The sequence below is a fragment of the Alternaria postmessia genome, assembly GCF_024291825.1.
Source record: "Alternaria postmessia strain BMP 2775 chromosome Unknown scaffold_16, whole genome shotgun sequence".
NCBI classification, from domain to species: domain Eukaryota; kingdom Fungi; phylum Ascomycota; class Dothideomycetes; order Pleosporales; family Pleosporaceae; genus Alternaria; species Alternaria postmessia.
This window is the reverse complement of record NW_026260089.1, coordinates 399,955-419,727: the sequence shown is the minus strand read 5'-3', so window position 1 is coordinate 419,727 and position 19,773 is coordinate 399,955. Positions and strand designations below refer to the sequence as shown.

Genomic DNA, 19,773 nt, shown 5'->3' with positions numbered 1-19,773 from the left:
CTTGAAAATCTTGATCATCTTGTCCCGTTTGAAGTGGAATTTCTATCAGTGTATCAAGTACCATTTTCCCTTCCTTCATCACTCCGCTCATCTGTCAGCCTACTAATCTGACTAATCGTGCTCATACGACCAAGCAGCTCTGGTCTCTCCTCGTCTCTCGCATTCCCAGCTGTTAATGCACTCTTATCGCGACTCGTCCAGAAAAGCCAGCTTTGACCGTTGTACACGGCGAGAGGGTTACGAGAACGCTGGGCTGCCTCGTCATCTGCTGCAGCAGTCGGTGGTTCCTTGAGAGGGGACGAGGCTTCAAAGTATGAAGTGCTTCGTAGAGATGTGGTAGTACGGTCTATAGATACGGATGTTTTTGGTGTATCAGTAGGCTTGGTGTCGAAGGTGTCGTTGGTTTTGGTAGGCTGAAGGACAGGAGACTCGTGTGGTGTTGAGTGAAAGCTCATGGCGGCTAGCGACTTTCGGGGTGAGGCGCTGCGACGAGGAAGGGAGTTAGTCGAGTCTAGACTACCGTGTGATATGCCTTGTCGCCATGTCATAATGCGGTCATTTGGTGGTTGTGTAGATACACTATCTCGCCGTGATCGACTAGTTCGCGAAATTATACTGCTGGGCCGTCCAATACCTGACGCTCTCTTCATGGAAGCAGTGTCCCATTGCTCGCTCATTCGTATGCGTTTTTGGTGAGCACAATCTTGTCTGAATACCTTGAGTGCACCCGTGTAGTCTGCTGTAACAATGATGTTGCCACCTCGATGTGCCGAGCGCTCAATATATGCTGGGCTTCCTGCAGCTTTTTTGAAATGGGTATCCGTAGGCGCAGGTGTTGGGTGTGTGGACCCCCCCTCCGTGGGTGCTCTCGACGAAATGACAGATTCAGCTTTCGATACTAGCGTGACTGGTGGTGGATTGCAGAGGTCGAAGATGGGATCTTCTGAGGCGCTAAGCAATTGCCTAGTGTGAACGGGAGCAATGACAGTGCACGTCGTGATCGAATTATGAGCTTCGAACATCTCCACCGGACGCTGGTTCCTTTTCTCGCCTTCAGCCGTGGCGGTAGTCGACCAGATGTATGTTTTCCGATCCTCGCTTCCACATATAATATGCCCACTACTATCGGCAAACGTAGCTCGAATCTGACTGCAGTTGTTTTCATGACCACGGAACTTCATTTCCAAGGCTTTGTCCTTCATGTTGTAAATGCGCAACCTCGAATCGTTGCTCGAAACCAGTAGCTTGATTTCACCACTTTCGCTGCCTGGAGGCCAATATGCTGCTTGTATTCCAGTGATTTTACTACCTTTTGCATTCTGTCCGCGGGTCGACTTTACGTGAAGTTGGGCCTGCCACTTTAATCCTTCAGTGTCGTAGAACATGCAAAGGCCCCCGAGGGTACCGGCTATACATGTTTTCCCATCAGGTGTGAACGCCACTGATGTAATCATATCCGGCACAGTGACCGAGAAAGCCACGCTCTTATCCGGAATGCTCCACAGTCGCAACTTTGCGTCAAGGGATCCTGCGAGGAAGAATCGGTCATCGGTAGGGTGAAATTGTATAGAAGGAACAAAATCGGAATGCTTGAATGTGCATAGATTCTCATCTCGGCTTACGTGCCATAGACGGACCGTCTTGTCCATGGATGAGGATAGCAAGAAATTGTTCTATGGTTGTCAGTCGATGCATGAAAATACTAAGCAATATCAACTTGCCTTGCTCCAGCTCAAATCTAAGATAGTTGAAGTATGTCCCTGGTACTCGCGAACGGGTTTCTGATGGAAGACTGGTGCACTCAGGTACTTTGCCTCTCCATTATCAGCGTTCTCATGCGCGCGGCGTCCTTCTGAGCTCTCAATCACCGCCCACACCCTGATAACCCTGTCTTGCCCACCGACAGCAAGATACCTCCCATCCTTGCTGAACTCGACCGCCCAGATAGGGTTCTGTGTAGCTGCCGACCCAGATTGAGGTGCAGGGTTTGATCCAGCCGCAGGCGGACTCTTCTTATCCGACCCAGAACGTAATTCCTGCGCCAGGAAAACACGATCGAATTCTTTCTCCTTCTTGAACTTCGTCCTCACTTTTATGTATGCTGGTGGATGAGGTACCTTCGGACTGAAGCTGAAATTGTCGACGTAAAGCTGGGCGTCCATACCCTCCAATCGAAGATCGTCTGCCTCAGAGCCATTCTCGCTTGCGCCATCGAGGGTACTGCTCTTCTTTTTGTTGCCTCCGATGAAGCGACTAAGAAATGATACCTTCCTAGATGTGAAGTCAGCCGTACTGTACTGCGCCCCAGGCTAATGTGGATATGTATGTTCAGGCCAACCAGAGGAACAAGCGCATACATGACCTCGATACGCAGGTCCGGAGGCCTTAATACGAGGTACGCGCTAATCCTTGGCTAGTAGCCCCGTGACATTCTGTATGCTCTTTGCGAAGAGCAGAGCAGAGGGACCTACTTTTTGTCTGCCTTGCCCCCGCTTGCATCGCGTGGCGTCTCTCCGCTTAGTTTCTTATCCGCATTTACATCGTTTGGCGAAGTCGGCGATTGGCTCGATAGGGGCTCGGTGTTTTGCGATCGTAGTTTCTGTACAGCCGGCGACGTATTCGTTCTCTGGAGGATTTGCTATACGGTGATGCGCGATTAGCGTCCGTCCCCGCATGTCGAACCTTATCTGTACATACTTGCGAGAGCGGGTCTATAGGCGTTTCGGACAGTCTTGTCCCATCGCCAACGTATCCGTTTTGCGAATCGGCGGTCGGTTGCGCGGAAGGTGAGGTGGGGCTTCGAAGCTTTGCGACGAGCTTCTTGTTGGACAACGGGCCTATGAACCCTGGAGTAAGCATCTTGGGGTTTTCGGTGTGACGAGCCAAAGCAATAGGTGTGATGTACGGCATACCATCTACTGTTGTTGACGATCCATTCTCCTGGATCTGAAAAGCGCCTCTGCCAGCGACGGACGGGTCTGTCACCTTAATCTTGGGAAGGGTGTCTGCCATGTTCACATGTCACGAAGCGACATGGATCTACCCCGTCGCCGCCTTGGTCGTACTTGACAGCGCTCGATGACTGTACAGATCTATATGCCGTGAATTCGTTCGGATGGTATTCACGTAATGTGCACACTGCACTCTAGCGATGAGAGTCGGATTTTGTTGCGGAGGGTCGCGGATGTTTACGAGCTAGCGTTTTGTTGTCTGGCGCACCAAGTCTGGACGTATATGCAGGGACAGTGCTATCAAGTTCCCCATATCGCGCAATTGGTCCGGGGTAAGTAACTCAGGCATGTGTAAGCTGAAAGAGGCGCACGACGGTCTGCAAGTAGCCAGCTCACTTGTCGTGATTTCGTAAGATGGCAACCTCGGATACGCCGCATGCATTGCTGACGTCATGGCTAGCGGTACCTGAAATCAATCCTTGCTCGTCTGGGCGGCGCGTAACATCTGCAGAGGGTGTCGAGCGCACGGGATTTATCCTGGGGACTGGTGCATGTTTCCTGCAGGACATAGATCATGTTAGGGTGGAAGTGGATAGGCTTCAGAAAAGCTTGATTGATCAAGCGCGCATACTGTCGCGTGGCGTGTCGGACCGAACACGCACGCGTTATGCACAAGCAGAACCATCACAAGGGCAACTTCAGAAGAGACATGTGTGTGTGAAATATGTGTATTCGTGATTATTCAAAGTGGTATGATATATAGGTCGTTGATCCCATCGCTGCCGCATGCCGTAGCTATCCTACCGCGTCACTCATCCAAGAGGCCTATCCCAGCTAACTAGCAACGCCATGACTCCAAAATGCGAAGAGTGGTTACTTCATCAATGCAAGGGGGTATGCGAACGAAGACATCCGGCACCCGTGCCAAACCCAAACGTTCAACGTGTTGTACAAAAACAAAATGGCAGATAATTTGAGAAAGAAGTGAAAGCGAAGCATCTAAAAGTCTTCATCGAAGCAGAAATCACCAGACTGGCCTTGCGGCTCAGGTGTGGGCGATGAACCCTCCTTCTGCTGCTCGTGCTTCTTTGTGCTGGCCATGACACCGGCCTTCTGGTAGTCGCCGACGCGCTTCTCGAAGAAGTTGGTCTTACCAGCCAGAGAAATGTTCTCCATGAAGTCGAAGGGGTTGGTGGCGTGGTAGACCTTGACGTTGCCGAGGGCCAACAGCAGACGGTCAGCGACGAACTCGATGTATTGGCACATGAGAGTAGCGTTCATGCCGAGCAGAGCGCATGGTAGTGCGTCGCTCAAGAACTCCTGCTCAATCTCGACGGCTTCAGTGATGATAGCTCTGACAGACTCTGGGCTGGGCTTGTTCTCGAGGAGAGAGAAGAGAAGGCAGGCGAAGTCGGTGTGCATGCCCTCGTCACGGGAGATGAGCTCGTTGGAGAATGTTAGACCGGGCATCAGACCGCGCTTCTTGAGCCAGAAGATGGAGGCGAAAGAACCGCTGAAGAAGATACCCTCAACAGCGGCGAATGCAACAAGGCGGTTGGCGAATGTGGAGTTCTTGTCGGAGATCCATCGCAGGGCCCAGTCGGCCTTCTTGCGGATGCAGGGGATGTTGTCGATGGCGTTGAAGAGGTACCTGCGCTGCTTGGGCTCGCTGATGTATGTGTCGATGAGCAGAGAGTAGGTCTCTGAGTGAACGTTCTCCATCATGATTTGGAAACCGTAGAAGCATCGTGCCTCGGGGATTTGTACTTCGCTAGAGAATCGCTCAACAAGGTTCTCGTTGACAATGCCATCGGAGGCTGCGAAGAAGGCGAGGACGTGGGAGATGAAGAAGCGCTCGTCATCGTTGAGACGCTTGTTCCAGTCGTGAAGGTCCTTGGAGAGGTCGATCTCCTCTGCGGTCCAGAAAGAAGCCTCGGCCTTCTTGTACATCTGCCAGACCTATAGTGGATATATAATTAGCAAGGGTGTTCATGAAAACGCGTTTGACGCGTCAAGCCACGCGTAAAGCACGTGAAAACATCAAAAGGGTAAGACTTACATCGTGGTACTTGATGGGGAACAGGACAAAGCGTCCAGGGTTCTCTTGGAGGATTGGCTCGATAGCCTCCTCCTCCTTGATCGTAGGCGCGACGGTAGGCTTGGCCTCCTCTAGGTCGTCCTCGAAGTCATCTGGGATACCGACGATGGGCTTGAAAGTGTTCTCCTTCTCGACCGGCGAGAAGTCAAGCTTCTTTGCGGGAGAGTCGTTCATCTTGAGTGAGTCAATGGCAGATGAAATCTATTTAACGCGTTAGTATCAACGCGTATGAGTACCGGATGTATCGCAACGTACCTGCTTGGAAGGCGTAGACTCAACGGCAGACATTGTGAGGTGAGAATTAAAATGTAGCGTTGTATGGTGTAGAGAGAGACGAGTGTGCAGTCAAGAATACTCGTGGAAACGCTGATGTGAAGATGGTGGTGGATGTGGTGTGCTGAGAGAAAGAGCAGACGCGACTTCACTATAAATCCGCGTCTCGACGCTAACACGTGACTGGGCGATCCGTTCTGCCAGCCACTAACGCGCCGTGCTCGCGAAAAGACGCTATGATCTCATCCATGCGCGCTTTGGATCATCACATCTATTCTGCTCTACGGGGACTCGATTCTATCCTCAATTTGCATGGGCTATATAATCGACTGCGCGCATTCCAACGATACCCATATCGCTGTCTTTCCATCTATTGTGTGGTGAGAATCTCCTCCAATGTCGCCCGTCGCGTTGCCCAGCCACGAGCTCTCACGAAAAAAACCGTCTGTGCCAGACGCGTCACAACGCGCTATGATTCGATTCTCCCCACCACAACACGCAAGGACCGTTTCCGTGACTAGTTAGTCCTGCATTTGTCGGCTGAACAAAGGCTTGGAAATGCATTTGAAACCCATACTGGCCCGCCTCGAGGCCAGACTCGACGCTTGCATTGGCTGCAAGCTGACCGTGCTCGTGCCGGCCTCGGATCAGATTAGATTTTCTCTGATAATGATCAGGCACTGATGGCTGGTTGGCTCCACCCAACTCGTCACACGCTGACCAGCCTATGTTTTGGCCCGAGAACGCGTCGTGAGACCGTGTTCGACGCGCCTGGAGCCGTCCTATCTCCCACTCTCGTCATCTTCCCCTGAGTTGGTCTCCTAATCCATACATACTTTGTACCGGTTTGAGATCTCGATGGCGTTACAATCCGAGTTCACCCCACTAGTTGACTGGACGACGCGTGCTCGGACGCGTCTGAGAGTAGTCGCACTAGGTGTGGGGAAGAGCATCTGGCTCACCATACTGACGAAGGTATGCATAAATCCAGGGTACACTAGATGCACACGCTGAAAGCAATTTGGGGGCGTTTCGCTAAGACCTTGAATGCACCGATCACTGATCGATATGATTGCATCATCCGCCATAGTATGCGGTAGTAACAGTAAGACGCTCGTACGTCCGCGACATATCCACCTTTGACCAGCAGGCCAGATCTAGCCCTTTCTGGAATCGCATCAAGTCAATCTATAGAATCAAACGCCGCTTTATGCCCATCTTATTCCCCCCTAACCCCCATTCCCCTCATTAATCCCACTAACTCTGGAATTCGGAACGGTTTACAGATCGCCTCATCCACGCCAGCCTCTTTCGCCATATCAATCTGTTCCTTCCTCGCATTCGCACTAACAGCGATAATCGGTACATGCCTGCTCAGTTCGCCATTCTTCTCCATGTCCCGTATCCGTCTCGTACACGTCAAGCCATCCATGACGGGCATCTCGACGTCCATTAGAACAACGGAGAGAGGCAGAGGTGGGGATTCGCTTGGGGAAGCAGAAAATACTGTGCGTGAGAGTTGGGAGAGGGCTTCGAAGCCGTGGTTTGCGACGTATGTCGTATGGCCCAATTTTTTTAGTTGGGCGGACAGGACGCGTTGGTTTATGAGGTTATCCTCTACGATGAGAATGTTGTATTTGCAGCTCTCTATTTCTTTTGCTCTTCCTTGCTCTTCCAGGGGTGTCGCAGCGAGTGGAACTACGTCGGGGTTCTTGCTGTCCTCTCCAATGATTTGAGCTTTGGTGCGAGTGGGCAGATTGCCAGTCGAATCAAGGACAGTTGCAGCGAGAGCACTTTCCGGAGCTTTTGCTCTCCTTGATTTGATATAAAACGTGAATGTTGATCCTACGTTATGGATGGAGGAAACGCCGATGCTGCCGCCTTGCATTTCGGTGAGCTCGCGCGAGATAAACAAACCTAAGCCCGAACCGCCATACTGAACATGTGTCTTTGGTGTTGCTTGCGAGAACCGTAGGAATAGTTTGGCTTTGTGCTCCGGAGAAAGACCACATCCGGTGTCTTTGACTGTGAAGTTGAGGTAAAATACCTCTCCAGCATGATCCCATTCAGCCTGTGTCAGAAAGTTTTTCCGCACGGCTTCCTGTGGCACATACTCAATATCGCGCATCTGTTCCACCTCTCGCGATGCGCCCATGACTACTTCGACTTTGCGGACTTCTTGGCTTTGAGTAAATTTGATGGCATTGGTGAGTAGGTTGATAAGGACCTGCAAGACTCGGCTCGGATCCAAAATCGCCCAGTCGATATTCAAATCCTCAATGGACGGATCGCATCTAACTTCTAGGCTGACTTTAGCTTTGTTCGCCTCGTCCTTGAACATCTTATAAGCGTCTTGCAGAAGCACCGAGGGTTGTAGTACCATGGGGCTAATGACCAAAAGCTTCGAGTCGAGCTTTGATAGTGTTAGAATATCGTCAACAATACGCTTTTGGTGTGTAGCACAAGCTTGTATCGTCTCTACCGCATCCAGACTATTGCTGATCAACTCTTTGAGCTGACTGTGAATAGTGGGTTGGAATGTCAGAGCTTCTTTACGTGCGAGAGCTTTCATATCGTTCAGCGACGAATAGATGGAGTCTGCACATTGCACCATTGCGCTCAAAGGGTTTCGCATCTCATGAGACGTCATGTCGATGAAGTTCTCCTGCTGTCTCTTTGACTCAAGAGCCTCTTCAACCCGATTCTTCTGGATAGCTTCCGCCCATGCCATCTGACTAACATCAGTCATTGTTCCCATGATGGTCCCGTCGGTGTAAGCAGTAGCGCTAACAAGAATCCAGGTCGGTGTCTGAATACCATCGGGCCCCGTCCACTTTTTCTTGAGATGTATTGTGAAAGTATGCGGCCCCTGCTTGCGTTTTGTAACCTCAACGTCATGATAGCAACGGCCTATCATATCCTCGTCGACTATGTTTCGCCAGTCCACTTGGTCTATCGGTACTTTGGGGTGGTCCGTGATGTGAAACCATTGGTCGTTGCAGTACTTCATCGTTAAATCTGGATTCAGGTGATATAGACCCACAGGCGCGAGTTCCGTAAAGCTGGCCAAACGTCGCTCTGCATCCGATCGCATTAGGACAGCTTTTGTCGCCTCCTTTTGAGCACTGATGTCTGTGTTGCATCCGAAGACACCTGTAACTGTTCCGTTTACGCCTTTGATCGGCACACAGGCTGACAATGTCCAAAGATAATTGTCGATAGTTTCTTCGCCATCACGGTGTTTTTCTGGCTGCTTCTTCCATCGAACCTCGAACGTCGCTGGTTCACCAGAGGCCAATATTTTCCATTGATTATCCATCATGGGTATATCTCCTTCGAAGACATACTCCTTGTAAGCGAACGGAGGCACTTTGAGGAGGTCTCTCTGTTGTCCGGTTTGAGTGAAGTACGTTTCCTGGTACATCGTCAGTCTTATTCGACATGATGGCTGCAATGCCCTCACATTAGCATGTAGTAGTATACCATTAATGTCGATCTCAAAGTACCCTAGACCGACTTCATCTGCGATATCGTGGAAGTTGCGAAGCTTCTCAGCTACGTGACTAGCTTCTTGTGTCAGGTTTGCAACTTCGGCATTAAGGGCCGCACGGTCTCTTTCGGCCTGAGCCTCTTGACGTTTGCGCTTCCGGATCTCTTCTTCATGAAGCGCTACTGAGGCCGCTGAAGCACCCAGCAGATTCGAGAACACTTTTATCCAAGCTTTGTATTCGTTGTCGTAGGGTCGTCGCGTATTCAAGCCGATTAGAAGGTATCCCACGATAGTTTCGTCATAAGTCCTAACTGGAGCAACAAGAAAACACCTCAATGAATCCCCAAACGCCCGCTGTTCAAGGTCATGGTATAAGGAATATGGCAACACGCCCTCCTCTTCCTGATACGACAGTGCAGTCCCACCTCTGGCGCTATCGCGCATGGCGCGAGCTAAGCCAAGATCACTGTCCAGGTCCAAATGCGGAGGTATGGCCGGATGATTAGGTTTGTAGCCTATAGACCATTCTAGCGTACATTCATTTAGTGGCCCTTTCGGTGGGGAGGCAGAGTCTATCGGATCGAGAAGCTCGCACTGAGAGTATAAAACGGCAGCTGGAAAGTCGTATTCGTAAGGCCTGATAGCGTCGGCCAAACTCTGCCAAAAGTGTTTGGTGTTTCTCGCTTTGCTAGTCATCTGACTAACTCTGAGTAGAGCATCAACGCGGCGTTCCAGCAATCTGCATACGTCATGTCAATGGTTTCACCATGTCAAATATCAGGCTCTCCTACCTTTGTTTCGTAATCTCAGTGACGATGGAATACATGCCGTCTATTTTAACACCAATAAGCGGCACAAGGCTCCATTTGAAGAACGCTTCCTCAACGAAGCCGAAACGTTCGACCATGAAATGATACTCCTCTTCGGGGGCGTCTGCAAACCGTGTGCTCTCCGAGCGAGCCATTGTAGCGTTTACAGGGTCCGCGAGTTCATGCCTGCAGCAAATTAGACGTTAAACTCCCATAGGTAGGCGTAAGAAGTTACCAGGCATCAATAATACTCTGACCGAGGATCGCAGGATGTCTCGAGCCGCTGACTGCGGCATACGCGAGATTGTATAAGATCGTGTGCTCGGGGCCAAGGAAGAGGGCTGTAGGGCGTGTCTCTAGCATTAAAGTGGTGACCAGAACATTGAGCTCATAGTTCCAAGAACTGATCGGGCCAAGCGATGTCTTAGACCAGTTGACGTTCCGTATATTCTCGACATGCTCGCGTAGCTCTGGCGACTGTATCTTGACAGTAAAGATATTGTCTCGCACTGGTTGCAGATGAGGCGACGACAATCTCCCTCGCGCCACCTGTGTAGGCTCTTGCAGACGACCAGGCTGCTCGTCGTTTGGTGCTGGTTGTTCGACGATGGTGACAATTAGCCAGCGCTTGCATGCAGTGAACTTGGCCCATCTATATCGTCCATGCAGGAACTCCTCTTGGTGGCAAGCTGCGACCCTACTTGTAGGATCCCACCAGTCTCTCAGCGACGAAGGCGAGTGCAGCGACGATGCAATATGTGGTATGGCAAGCAAGGCGGTATTGATATGACAGATAGTCGTCGTCTGAGCTTCGCAGTCGACGATGAAGGTTGGTCGTGGGTCGCTGTCGTATAGCTGTCGGATGTCCACTTCCATGGCGGATCTGCGTCGTCGATGCTGTGATTGGACGGCGCGTGGAGAAGGTAGGAATCAGCGCGGGAAAGGCGCCGAAAGCGCGCCGCGGAGAGTATAATGGTCCTGTTACATACAATAGCGGCGATGAGTCCGTACCCGTGATGATGCGCGAAGTTGCAGGCGTTGCAGCAGATGGCAGTTGCACGAGTTGGCCGGTCATGGGCAATTCGCTTTTCGCTGATTGCCACCATGGGATTCGTCGCCGAACGACTACCGTACGTACCAATGACCTAGGCCACTGGCGGCCCGCCCTGTTATCCCCACAGCACATCTGTTTGTCTAGAACTTGGGTATCCATGCCTAAATGGTCTTGCCGAGGCGAAAGAACCAAAGCGTGAAACTTAGCGAGATGCGGTCTACACTCACAACGCTAGCTTTTGCATGAATGTATGAATTTCGATCTTTGTCCTCGTGTTGTTCATTGGTAGCGGACCTGAAGACCGCTCTTGAAATATGCAACTATGAACCACGGACCTAAATTAATCCGTCTAGCGCCAATAGATGCATGTCATGAACGCCTATTTCTACCCCAATCTCAGCCGAGCATCTCGCCCCAGTTTGGCACCACGACGAATTTGCCCTTCACTCTACCAAGACTGATTGCTTCACCTGCGTCCTCCGGTGCAGCTCTCTCATTCTCGGGGCGCATATTAAGGCTAGCAACTTCCTGTAGGAAACTGGCCTTGTTGCCAGGCGTGAGTTCGTAGCTCGTACCGCCCCAGTCCAGCGTTGTGCGGCCAGATTCGTGTACCCGCAACTTTCCAACCAATCCACTCCCAAATCGAACACCTTCTTTGGGCCTAGCAGAGGGATCGGAAAAGCTGCCTTCCTCGACTTTGATCTTTGAATCCGTTTTAGCTGATGGCTGCGTAGGTAGGGACGCAGACTGAGGGTCTGGTGCTTCTTTCTTGATGGATGGTGGCTCTACTGCTGGCATAAGGGGCGGTATTTGGAACAGATAGACGTTGTTATCTCGCACTGTAGGCTTCTTCTCTGTGTTAGCTGCGTCTGTCATCGGTACATCGCCGGATCCATCGACTTGTGGTATCTCCTCTGGACCCAACTCGGCTCGGATATGGCGTAGGTTCGATTGAAAACGTGCCCATTCGGCGCGATCTTCGTCAGTCTGGAGCACTGGTTCTGCTATACTCTTCTTCTTAAGTTTTGGCTTCCGCTCGGCATTTGGTGACGACGGTTCTTGTTTTTCTGAGGACTGAGCAGGAGCATCGGACAGGCCTACCTGCTCAGCATCGACCATGTTCTCGTCTTCGCTCGTAGGCTCGGTTTTGACAACAACATCCGAGTCTTCTGAGTCGTGCCACACGCCCTTGAACTGTTTCCGCGAACCTGTGATTTCTACATCCTTTGACTTGTTCTTTGGTTTCCGGCTTGTTTGCTCAGACGCAACATTTTTTGGTGACTGGCCGCTCGATTCCGCTTGTTCCAGTATTTTTGCTGAAGTTTCCGAGCTTGCCTCTGTGTTGATACCGATAGTCCGCTCCTGGTGTTCTTTTCTGCCAATGCGAACGGGTAAAGCTGTTCGCGGCCCGCGTTGTGAAGGCGCACTTTTCGCTTTAGTCTCGTCTTCGTCTGAGGAGATTTCGATCAGATCGATATCCCTACGCGGTATGTCGGCCAGGTCTTCGTCATCAGATGACACAAGCCCACCATCTTCTCTCTTGATCGATGACCCTCCTCCGCTTCCTCCACCTCCACCTCCGCCTGACCGGGAACCAGACCCTCCGTAACTGCCGTCCTCGTTCTTGACGCGCTCTGCTCGAGAGCCAGATCCAGATCCGAAGCCAGAGAAGCCGCGATTTGAGCTGTTCTTCCTGTCTGTCGTGAAGGTCAGTACAGATAACCATAGCCAAACGAACTTGCTTACCTTCTTTAGAGCTGCCTAATGAGAAGGGTCCACTCGCGACTCCACTGAAACCACCTCTGGCATTTTTCAGCTTGCTGGCCTCTCGCCTTGCTGCCTTTGCCGCCTCCGCTTCCCTTCTCTTGTCCGCAGCAACCTGCTCTTTTGTCCTTTCTCGGTCGCGAGCTGCCAATTCTTTTGCAATAGCGTCTCGCTCTTCTTTGCTCCTTCTTCCTGTGAAGGCGGGGGTCTTGACGCCCCTCTTGCCTCGAGTTGTACCGCCGCGGCCGCGTACAGACGGTGATGCTGATCGTGAAGGAGGTACAGAGCCTTGAAGACTGCCGAGCCTTTGTACTGGAGCGCGAGCTGCTGGTTCTGCGTCAGGCTGAGGTGATGCGACAGCACTGTTGTATACGTATCAGTACCAGAGTCGAGGTAGATAGAGGAGTAAAGCATACGATACAGTCGCTGAAGGCGCCTCGGAAGCCTGTGGCTCTGCAGTCGCCAATGGGCCTTGACCAATAATGACTGGCTTCGCATCGCCATCTTCTTGCTTTGGTACTACGGGCTCAGTGGGAGCTTCCGAGGCGTCAGCGGGAGCTGTGCTTTGCGGGATCGCATCCGTGGATTCACTCGTGTCAGTGGTAGCTCGTCCTGCTGCGGCTCCTCCTCTTCCACTTCCGCGAGCGCGGGTGCTTCCCCGTCCTCTTGGTTTTGGCGGCATTGCTGTTGTTTGGATCGTGTGGAATGGTGGTGCGTGGTGACTCGCGCAAGTCGCAAATATTTTGGCTATCGATAAACTCGTTAGCTCCGACGCGACGTCACATGTCAAGGTGAGGGGTCTCGACTAAGCTCTTCCACAGATCGAGTGGGCATGGCTGTATGCTCTTGCTTCTCACTCTAGGATACATTCTGGGCAATAGTTTTAAAGACTCACTGATTAGTCAAGTACATCACTATCAAAGCGCCAATAAGATTCCGAACATCATTTGATTCATTTCCTGACCACGGAAACCTCCATCCAACTCTATCAATTACAAATTCGTCCGCGCTGAATGCTCGGAAAAGAGTAGTGGTAAGTTAAGTGCATGCCAATGTATGTGAAAGCCCGCTCCGCCAATGCTCGCTAGAGATACTGAGGATACTTGTGCCCCTGAACGCCAGCCTTCAAGATGCCCAAAAGCAGTGTAACGTAAACGCATTAACAGAAAACCGGAATATGGTGGGTACGAGCAAGAGAGTCAACACGATGAACAACCGATAAACAGGGTATAAAATGCGATCCAACGCTTTTCTATCCCTCGACGAGAGTCTTGGGGCTCTTTCCCAGCAGCTCAAGACATCTGCGTGCGAGGGTGACGACTTCGCCTTCGCCGTCCTCATTGTCTTCGTCATCTGACTCGATGTTGCGCTCAGCAATGTCGGTGACCATGTCGATGATCTCGTTCGACTTGCCAATGTGCTCCATGAGCTGTTGGTCTTCCGACTCGAGTAGCTGTAGCAGTGTCCAAATAGCGATATGCTGGAAAGTTGGGTCTCCGCTCGCCAAGAAGCGGCGGAGATAGCCGTGGATTCCGCCTGCGGGTTCTGTCCAGTTTTGGATGAATATCGAGTAATCGCCGACTAGATTCGTTAGTGAGGATGTTGAACAGACGAGCGACGAGTCAAACTTACCCTTGGACGACAGGTTTCCGAGAGCAGCCGCACTGTTACCTTGAACCTCGATGCTTTCCGACTCGGTAAGTGGGATGAGTACATCAAAGACTCCCAGGTTGAGCAGGTGAGGCTTGAGCTCTTCACTCAGAGCAAGAACGGCAATCGCAGCTGTCATCTCAGACTGCACTGGAAGTCGCACGTTGAGCACGAGCGACTTGCATTTCTGCACAGCACCCGCCTCCAAAACCAACTGCTTGTTCTTGTCTGAGCTTGCCGCAAGGTTACGCAGGGTGGAGATTGCGTGGCATTGGATTTCGTCGTTATCGGTGGAGCCGAGCAAATCGACTAACGGCTTAAGGAAGCCAGCCTCGATGATAGGCGACTCGTTGGCGGGGTGGATGGAGATGTTTCGTATACACGCGACGGCGGATAGAATCAGCGGTAGGTATGACGATTGCAGAAGGCGGAGGAGGGAAGGCAGACCACGAGCGCGTACAATCTCGAGCTGGTAGCGTTCGTCCGACGCAAGGTTACGAAGAGCAAGTGCGGCCTGGCACTGCACCTTGGGCGAGGACGACTCCATAAGGTGTACCAAAGAGCCAACCAGCCTGCCTTCAGTCTGTGCCAGCTTGGCGCGGTTGCTTGCATCGACAGCAATGTTGCTGAGGGCGGTGGTGCAGTAGTACTGGACATCGACATCAGATGAAGACAGTAGCTGAACAAGGACGGGGATAGCGCCAGCATTTACGAGCTGTTGACGGTTGTCGTCTGGTTCCATGTCAGCACAAACTATGTCGAGATAACGAACATCGTACCTGAGTGTGTCATGTTCAGCAGTGCGCCGGTTGCGTTTCTCTGCACGCGCATGTCCTTTGACTTGGCTAGCCGTGTGAGAGGCTGCAGTGCGCCGGACCGTGCAATCTTTGCCTTGTTGTCCTCGTGTGTAGCCAAGTTGGTGATGCACCCGACGGCGTTACATTGTACCTCGACATTAGGCGAGTTCATCTGCTTGATCAATGGCGCAAGACCACCGAGTGCGACGATGGCCACCTTGTTCTCGGCTGCGGGAGTCAGTGTTTGTCTCAAAGTTGTGCCGTGCGAACATACTGTTTACCGCCAAGTTGCCCAGGGCGGCGCTCGCTGCACGCTGCACTTCGATGTCGGGATTCTGGAGCAGGAACAGAATAGGCTCCAGGGTGTCTCGGTCGACCTCTCTGACATCTGTCCAAGGTTGTTAGAGGCTGCATGTGCTATGGTGTAGTGTCAGGTATGTACCTCGTTCTGTTATCTCGGCGAAGGTCAAGCTTGCCGATCGCTGCAAGTCGATGTTGTCCGAGTATACCAGAGTACTCAACGCGCGGAGGGGTTCGCCTGAGAAGAAGTCGGTTTCGGCTCGCTGCGCAAGTTAGCATGCGGGATGGCTGCGGAGAGGCGGTGGGAAGCAGTACGTTCTCGAGGAAGCCCAGCAGGTCGGCGACAGCTTCCCGTTCGCTGTCTGCCAACACTGGGTCATATATGCTGTCTCTTGAGCGGCCTGGAGATGATTCGTCAGTAAGCTCCAATGCCAGAGATTTGAGTCGACTGACCGCCGCAGCAGAAGAAACGGTAGCAGACGTCGGAGATGCCCATGGCTGGAGGCGCAGACGTTCGCGGTCCGGCCGATCAGTCTTGTTATCGGCTCTGCAGATTCAGAGTCGCAATGCAGTGGCGCAGCGAAGAATGCGGGCAGCGGGCAGAGGTTTAGGGTTGGGCCGGTGCGATGGGTGGATGAGCTTGGTGATGTTGTCACCCGCCCCAGGGTAGTGAAGAGAGCTTGGCAAAGGGAACTTGGAGGTGTGCTAGCTAGCAGTAGCGGGCGGCAGCGTCGCCCGAGCATGCAGTCAGTGCAACAAGCGCGAGGCTAGCAGCTTCACGTGAAAACGAGATTTGACATGCAGCATGCACAGCAACAAAGTACTTGGCCGCTCCACGAGCTTGGACGAGCTTGTCGCTGCATGCCGCGACGTGAACGCGACAGCAGACTTTGCGGTGCAGTATGCGCAGTCTGCCATCTCAGCCAGGTCTCAATGCTGCCGTGCCCGCAGCCTACAGAACCGCGTCACCCGTGTATCTCTGCCCCTTTCCACGCTTTCAGGCTTAGTATCGTCAAGGTTAGTATCATTAATCCACCACGCCGGAGCAACTTCAAAGGGTCCAGCTGCGAGGAACAGGGACCCTGGAACATGTCTCTTACTTGTCGCCGTCGTGAGCCAACCGCGTTGAGCTCCATCGCGGCGTCGACGTCATGTTTCGGCCGTTTGACGTGTACAACCAACAATGCGCCGGACAGCTCACAATTATGGTCCTCATGCTTCGCTATTCGCCTTTGCAACGCCCGGCGTCATGTACGGTCGAGCGGGCCGCTTTTCGGCCATGCAGCATCTGCCTGACGCGCCCCACGCCCGCTGCTGCCATCACCACGACTCTGCGAAGCCCTTCATCAGTACAATTATTATAAAGCATGCCTAGCAGTCTAGCACCTCCGCGCGGGGTAGCCCTACTCGTCTCCCTCCCTCGAGCGTCACTATCCGACGACGGCTGCTTGGCTATCTGCTTTACCATGGATCGTCCAGCACACCTACCACGTTAGACTGCCCAGAGCCTTCACCACGCACCCACTCGCTATGCTCAAAAGCAGCAGATTACCCTGGGAACGCGTCCTATAGGTGCAGACGTGTTGCATGGCTTGGTCCGGTCGCTCACGTGCCTCTGCGCCCGCGCCTCCGCTGACTGCCGCCTATTAACAAAGTGCGTGGGGGAGGCCGGAAATTGAGCAACGAGAAGCAATATTCAAACAAAGAACATTACACTCCTTCTCGCACTCGTCCCCCTCTCATCCCAATTCTTTGCACCCCAGATCCATCAAGTGATTGCCGCTGCGAGAAATCTTCCCAGGCATACCGCTGCTCGGCGCGCCTGCAATTTCAACGTTCCGCTAGCACTCCGCTGTCTCCAAGCCCGAACATAATCTTATTACTTTACTTCCCGGTTTCGCCCTTCGCCGCGCGACCCTCACCCCACGATCGCCGCACACATTAATACACCCGGTCGCCGCTGTAAGAAGAGGTTTGCACCACTGTGAACCGGTTTAATGGCCCCAATTTCAGAACCCTCACACACTTTCCAGAAGCTCAAACTCGACACTTCGACGCCCCACAAACCCGTCGCCTCGACCTTTGCATCTTTCGCGCCTCTAGCCCGTAAACAGTCCCCGCACAACCACCATGGCCAGTCCCAGCTAACCGCCGGATTTGCTGCTGCAGAACCGCTGAACATCTCGCGCGGTCCCTACAACAAACGTGACCACCATGGCGCCCACTCGCGCACTGAATCCGACGATGAGGGGTCCCTCGCAGTGGGCAGCAGCGGAAGCGACGAGGACTTCGTAGCCAAATTCAGGCAACGCAAGACGAGCATTAGTTTCAACAATGAGGTTCGGCTCGATACGGGAGAGGGCGTTGGCCTAGGGGTGCCCGTGCCCAAGTCTTCACGGCAGTCGCATTCACGCACGACCGAGAGCGGAAGCTACTCAGATGGCTCACAGCAAGACTACATGGAAATGCCCTACACCATGCGTAGAAACATGCAGTACCGCGTTGGAGAGCCCCGGTACCCCCTTGCCCAAACCACCGTCGACGACCTTGCCCACGACTCCGAGTACCGCGATCAGGTCGCATCCTTGACTTCTGATGCCACCGCTTCGCCGCCGTTAGACGAGGCCCAAACTCCCCTCGAGACGCCCTCCGAGTACATGCTTTCGCCAATGCCCGCCACGTCCCCTATGGAGTTCCCGCTATTCTCGCCCTCCCCTCGGCGCGTGGGCCCACCTCGGACCAAGAGCTGGAGATCGGAGATTGGCGAAGACGGCAGCCTCAAGAGGGCTAGTCGTCGATCCTCTGCCCGCTCTGGTCGGTCACTTTCGTCCATGTCGCCGGCTGCCTCCTTCCTGGCGCGCTACAAAGCCACCGAGGCCCCTATCAAAGCGCCTGAGCCAGATGATGAAGGCCAAGGCATCGGGTACGACAGCGAGTACATTATTGGAAAGCAGATTGGCTATGGCGGCTTTAGCGTTGTCAAGGAGGTCACAAGCATGGAGAATGGGAAGCCTGTCACCGATGCTGTAAAGATTGTGCGCAAGTTGCAACAGGACAAATCAGAACTTGAGAACGAACAGATTCAGACACAATTCGATCACGAGGTGGAGATCTGGCGCTTCCTGCGTCACCCTTATATTCTTCCTCTCCTGAGGGTTTACACCACCGACTACGCTACCTTCTGCATCACTAGATTGAACAAGGGTGGGACTCTTTTCGACTTGATCCGCGACACACGCCGCCTCAAGAAGAATGGTCTGCCAGCTCACTTGGTGAAGCGCTACGCGTACCAGCTAGCATCGGCTATGCGCTACCTGCACAACGACGTTCAGGTCGTACATCGCGACATCAAGCTCGAGAACTGCCTTCTTGATATGACGGTAGCTGATGCTGAGAGGGACGGCGGCGATCTTCTGCTTTGCGATTTCGGCATGGCAGACTTTATTGTTAGCGACCAGCGTGACGGCTCCGAGCCCCACTCGATTGGTGAGAATCAGAACATAGGCCCCGCAGAGACTAGCACGTCTATCGCCGGCAGTCTGCAATATGCGGCTCCTGAGCTGTTCAACGCACCTGGGCCAGTCTTCTCCCCTGCGGCGGACATTTGGGCGTTTGGTGTAGTTGTGTTCGCTCTACTTACCGCGACTCTACCTTTCAATGACGGTCTGGACATCAAGACGATTGAGAAGATCCGAAATTGCGAGTGGGATGCGGAGCTCGTCCGTAATGCAGAGGCAGCCCAAGTAAGCAACATCGACGACGCCCTCGCACTTGTCAGGGGCTGTCTCGAGGTCGATGTTGAAAAGCGCTGGAATGTCCATGACATTTTGGAGTGCGCGTGGCTGCGCGAATGCGAGCAACGCTTCGAGCATGTGGTTCGCCCTTGGGTCGCTGAGTCATGAAGCGATGATTATATTTTGTACGAGTAACGTTTGGTGTTGGTTGGGCCGGTTTGCGTTACATCCTTGGATACCCGGTTCACATTGCGTCTCTTTTCTTTGCTTATATTTCGCCCTTGGTTTTCTCTTATCATCGGGCATTTTGCGATTCGGTCACTTCCGTTGGCTTTTGGATACCCTACGCTGTTCTTCCACTCACGATCCTGCTTTTGCTGGCGTTCTTCTTCACGAGAGGTCAGCCAGTCTCACGATACATTGTACTCTATTTGGCCCCCTGATGCGCGTGGTCTTTACCATGGATCCTAGCATTTGTCATGCCTGTAGGCGACAACTAGCGGCTTATGCGACCTCATATTTTGATGAGCATCTACAATGAATTATCACTACTCATAAGCCATGTGTGCCCTCATGATCGTGTTGCTCACATGGGATTTGACACTTAATATAAACAACGTGGCAATGCTACCCAAAAATCTGTAGTCCTGGTTTTCGTGCTACCGATTTGCAGTGGGTGTGCTCCCAAAAACATAAGCTGCAAGCATGTCGATGGCACTTTCCGGATCTGCAAGCCTTCCCCGCAGTACGACACCCATCCGATCCGTCGTGTCCATACACTGGGCTCCAAGACAAACGGCTTTGTAGTATCTCGTCTATGTCTTCTCGGGTATCTGACGTCCACATGTGTCGC

General features: G+C 52.7%; 6 protein-coding genes across 6 annotated transcripts; 1 reads left to right on the top strand and 5 right to left on the bottom strand.

Moving 5' to 3' along the window:
- Nucleotides 1-53: 53 nt before the first annotated feature.
- J4E82_003741 (uncharacterized protein) lies at nt 54-3,012 on the bottom strand (the record flags this gene model as incomplete). Its single annotated transcript, XM_051730025.1, has 5 exons — nt 54-1,673; nt 1,722-2,271; nt 2,472-2,638; nt 2,698-2,837; nt 2,913-3,012. The coding sequence occupies 5 exons, from the start codon at nt 3,010-3,012 to the stop codon at nt 54-56; spliced, it is 2,577 nt and encodes an 858-aa protein (XP_051590349.1).
- Nucleotides 3,013-3,950: 938 nt separating this feature from the next.
- Nucleotides 3,951-5,337, bottom strand: RNR2 (Ribonucleotide-diphosphate reductase (RNR), small subunit; the record flags this gene model as incomplete). Its single annotated transcript, XM_051730024.1, has 3 exons — nt 3,951-4,910; nt 5,011-5,250; nt 5,305-5,337. The coding sequence occupies 3 exons, from the start codon at nt 5,335-5,337 to the stop codon at nt 3,951-3,953; spliced, it is 1,233 nt and encodes a 410-aa protein (XP_051590348.1).
- A 1,204-nt stretch (nt 5,338-6,541) lies between these two features.
- J4E82_003739 (uncharacterized protein) lies at nt 6,542-10,497 on the bottom strand (the record flags this gene model as incomplete). The annotated part of the gene is made up of 3 exons (XM_051730023.1): nt 6,542-9,551; nt 9,604-9,807; nt 9,857-10,497. The coding sequence occupies 3 exons, from the start codon at nt 10,495-10,497 to the stop codon at nt 6,542-6,544; spliced, it is 3,855 nt and encodes a 1,284-aa protein (XP_051590347.1).
- A 574-nt stretch (nt 10,498-11,071) lies between these two features.
- Nucleotides 11,072-13,121, bottom strand: J4E82_003738 (uncharacterized protein; the record flags this gene model as incomplete). The annotated part of the gene is made up of 3 exons (XM_051730022.1): nt 11,072-12,372; nt 12,422-12,801; nt 12,856-13,121. The coding sequence occupies 3 exons, from the start codon at nt 13,119-13,121 to the stop codon at nt 11,072-11,074; spliced, it is 1,947 nt and encodes a 648-aa protein (XP_051590346.1).
- A 570-nt stretch (nt 13,122-13,691) lies between these two features.
- On the bottom strand, nt 13,692-15,682 carry VAC8 (Vacuolar protein 8; the record flags this gene model as incomplete). The annotated part of the gene is made up of 7 exons (XM_051730021.1): nt 13,692-14,020; nt 14,072-14,821; nt 14,869-15,114; nt 15,161-15,274; nt 15,329-15,449; nt 15,502-15,587; nt 15,640-15,682. The coding sequence occupies 7 exons, from the start codon at nt 15,680-15,682 to the stop codon at nt 13,692-13,694; spliced, it is 1,689 nt and encodes a 562-aa protein (XP_051590345.1).
- Nucleotides 15,683-17,183: 1,501 nt separating this feature from the next.
- On the top strand, nt 17,184-19,088 carry J4E82_003736 (uncharacterized protein; the record flags this gene model as incomplete). The annotated part of the gene is made up of 1 exon (XM_051730020.1): nt 17,184-19,088. One exon carries the CDS (start codon nt 17,184-17,186, stop codon nt 19,086-19,088), a length of 1,905 nt encoding a protein of 634 aa, XP_051590344.1.
- Between the last annotated feature and the right edge of the window lie 685 nt (nt 19,089-19,773).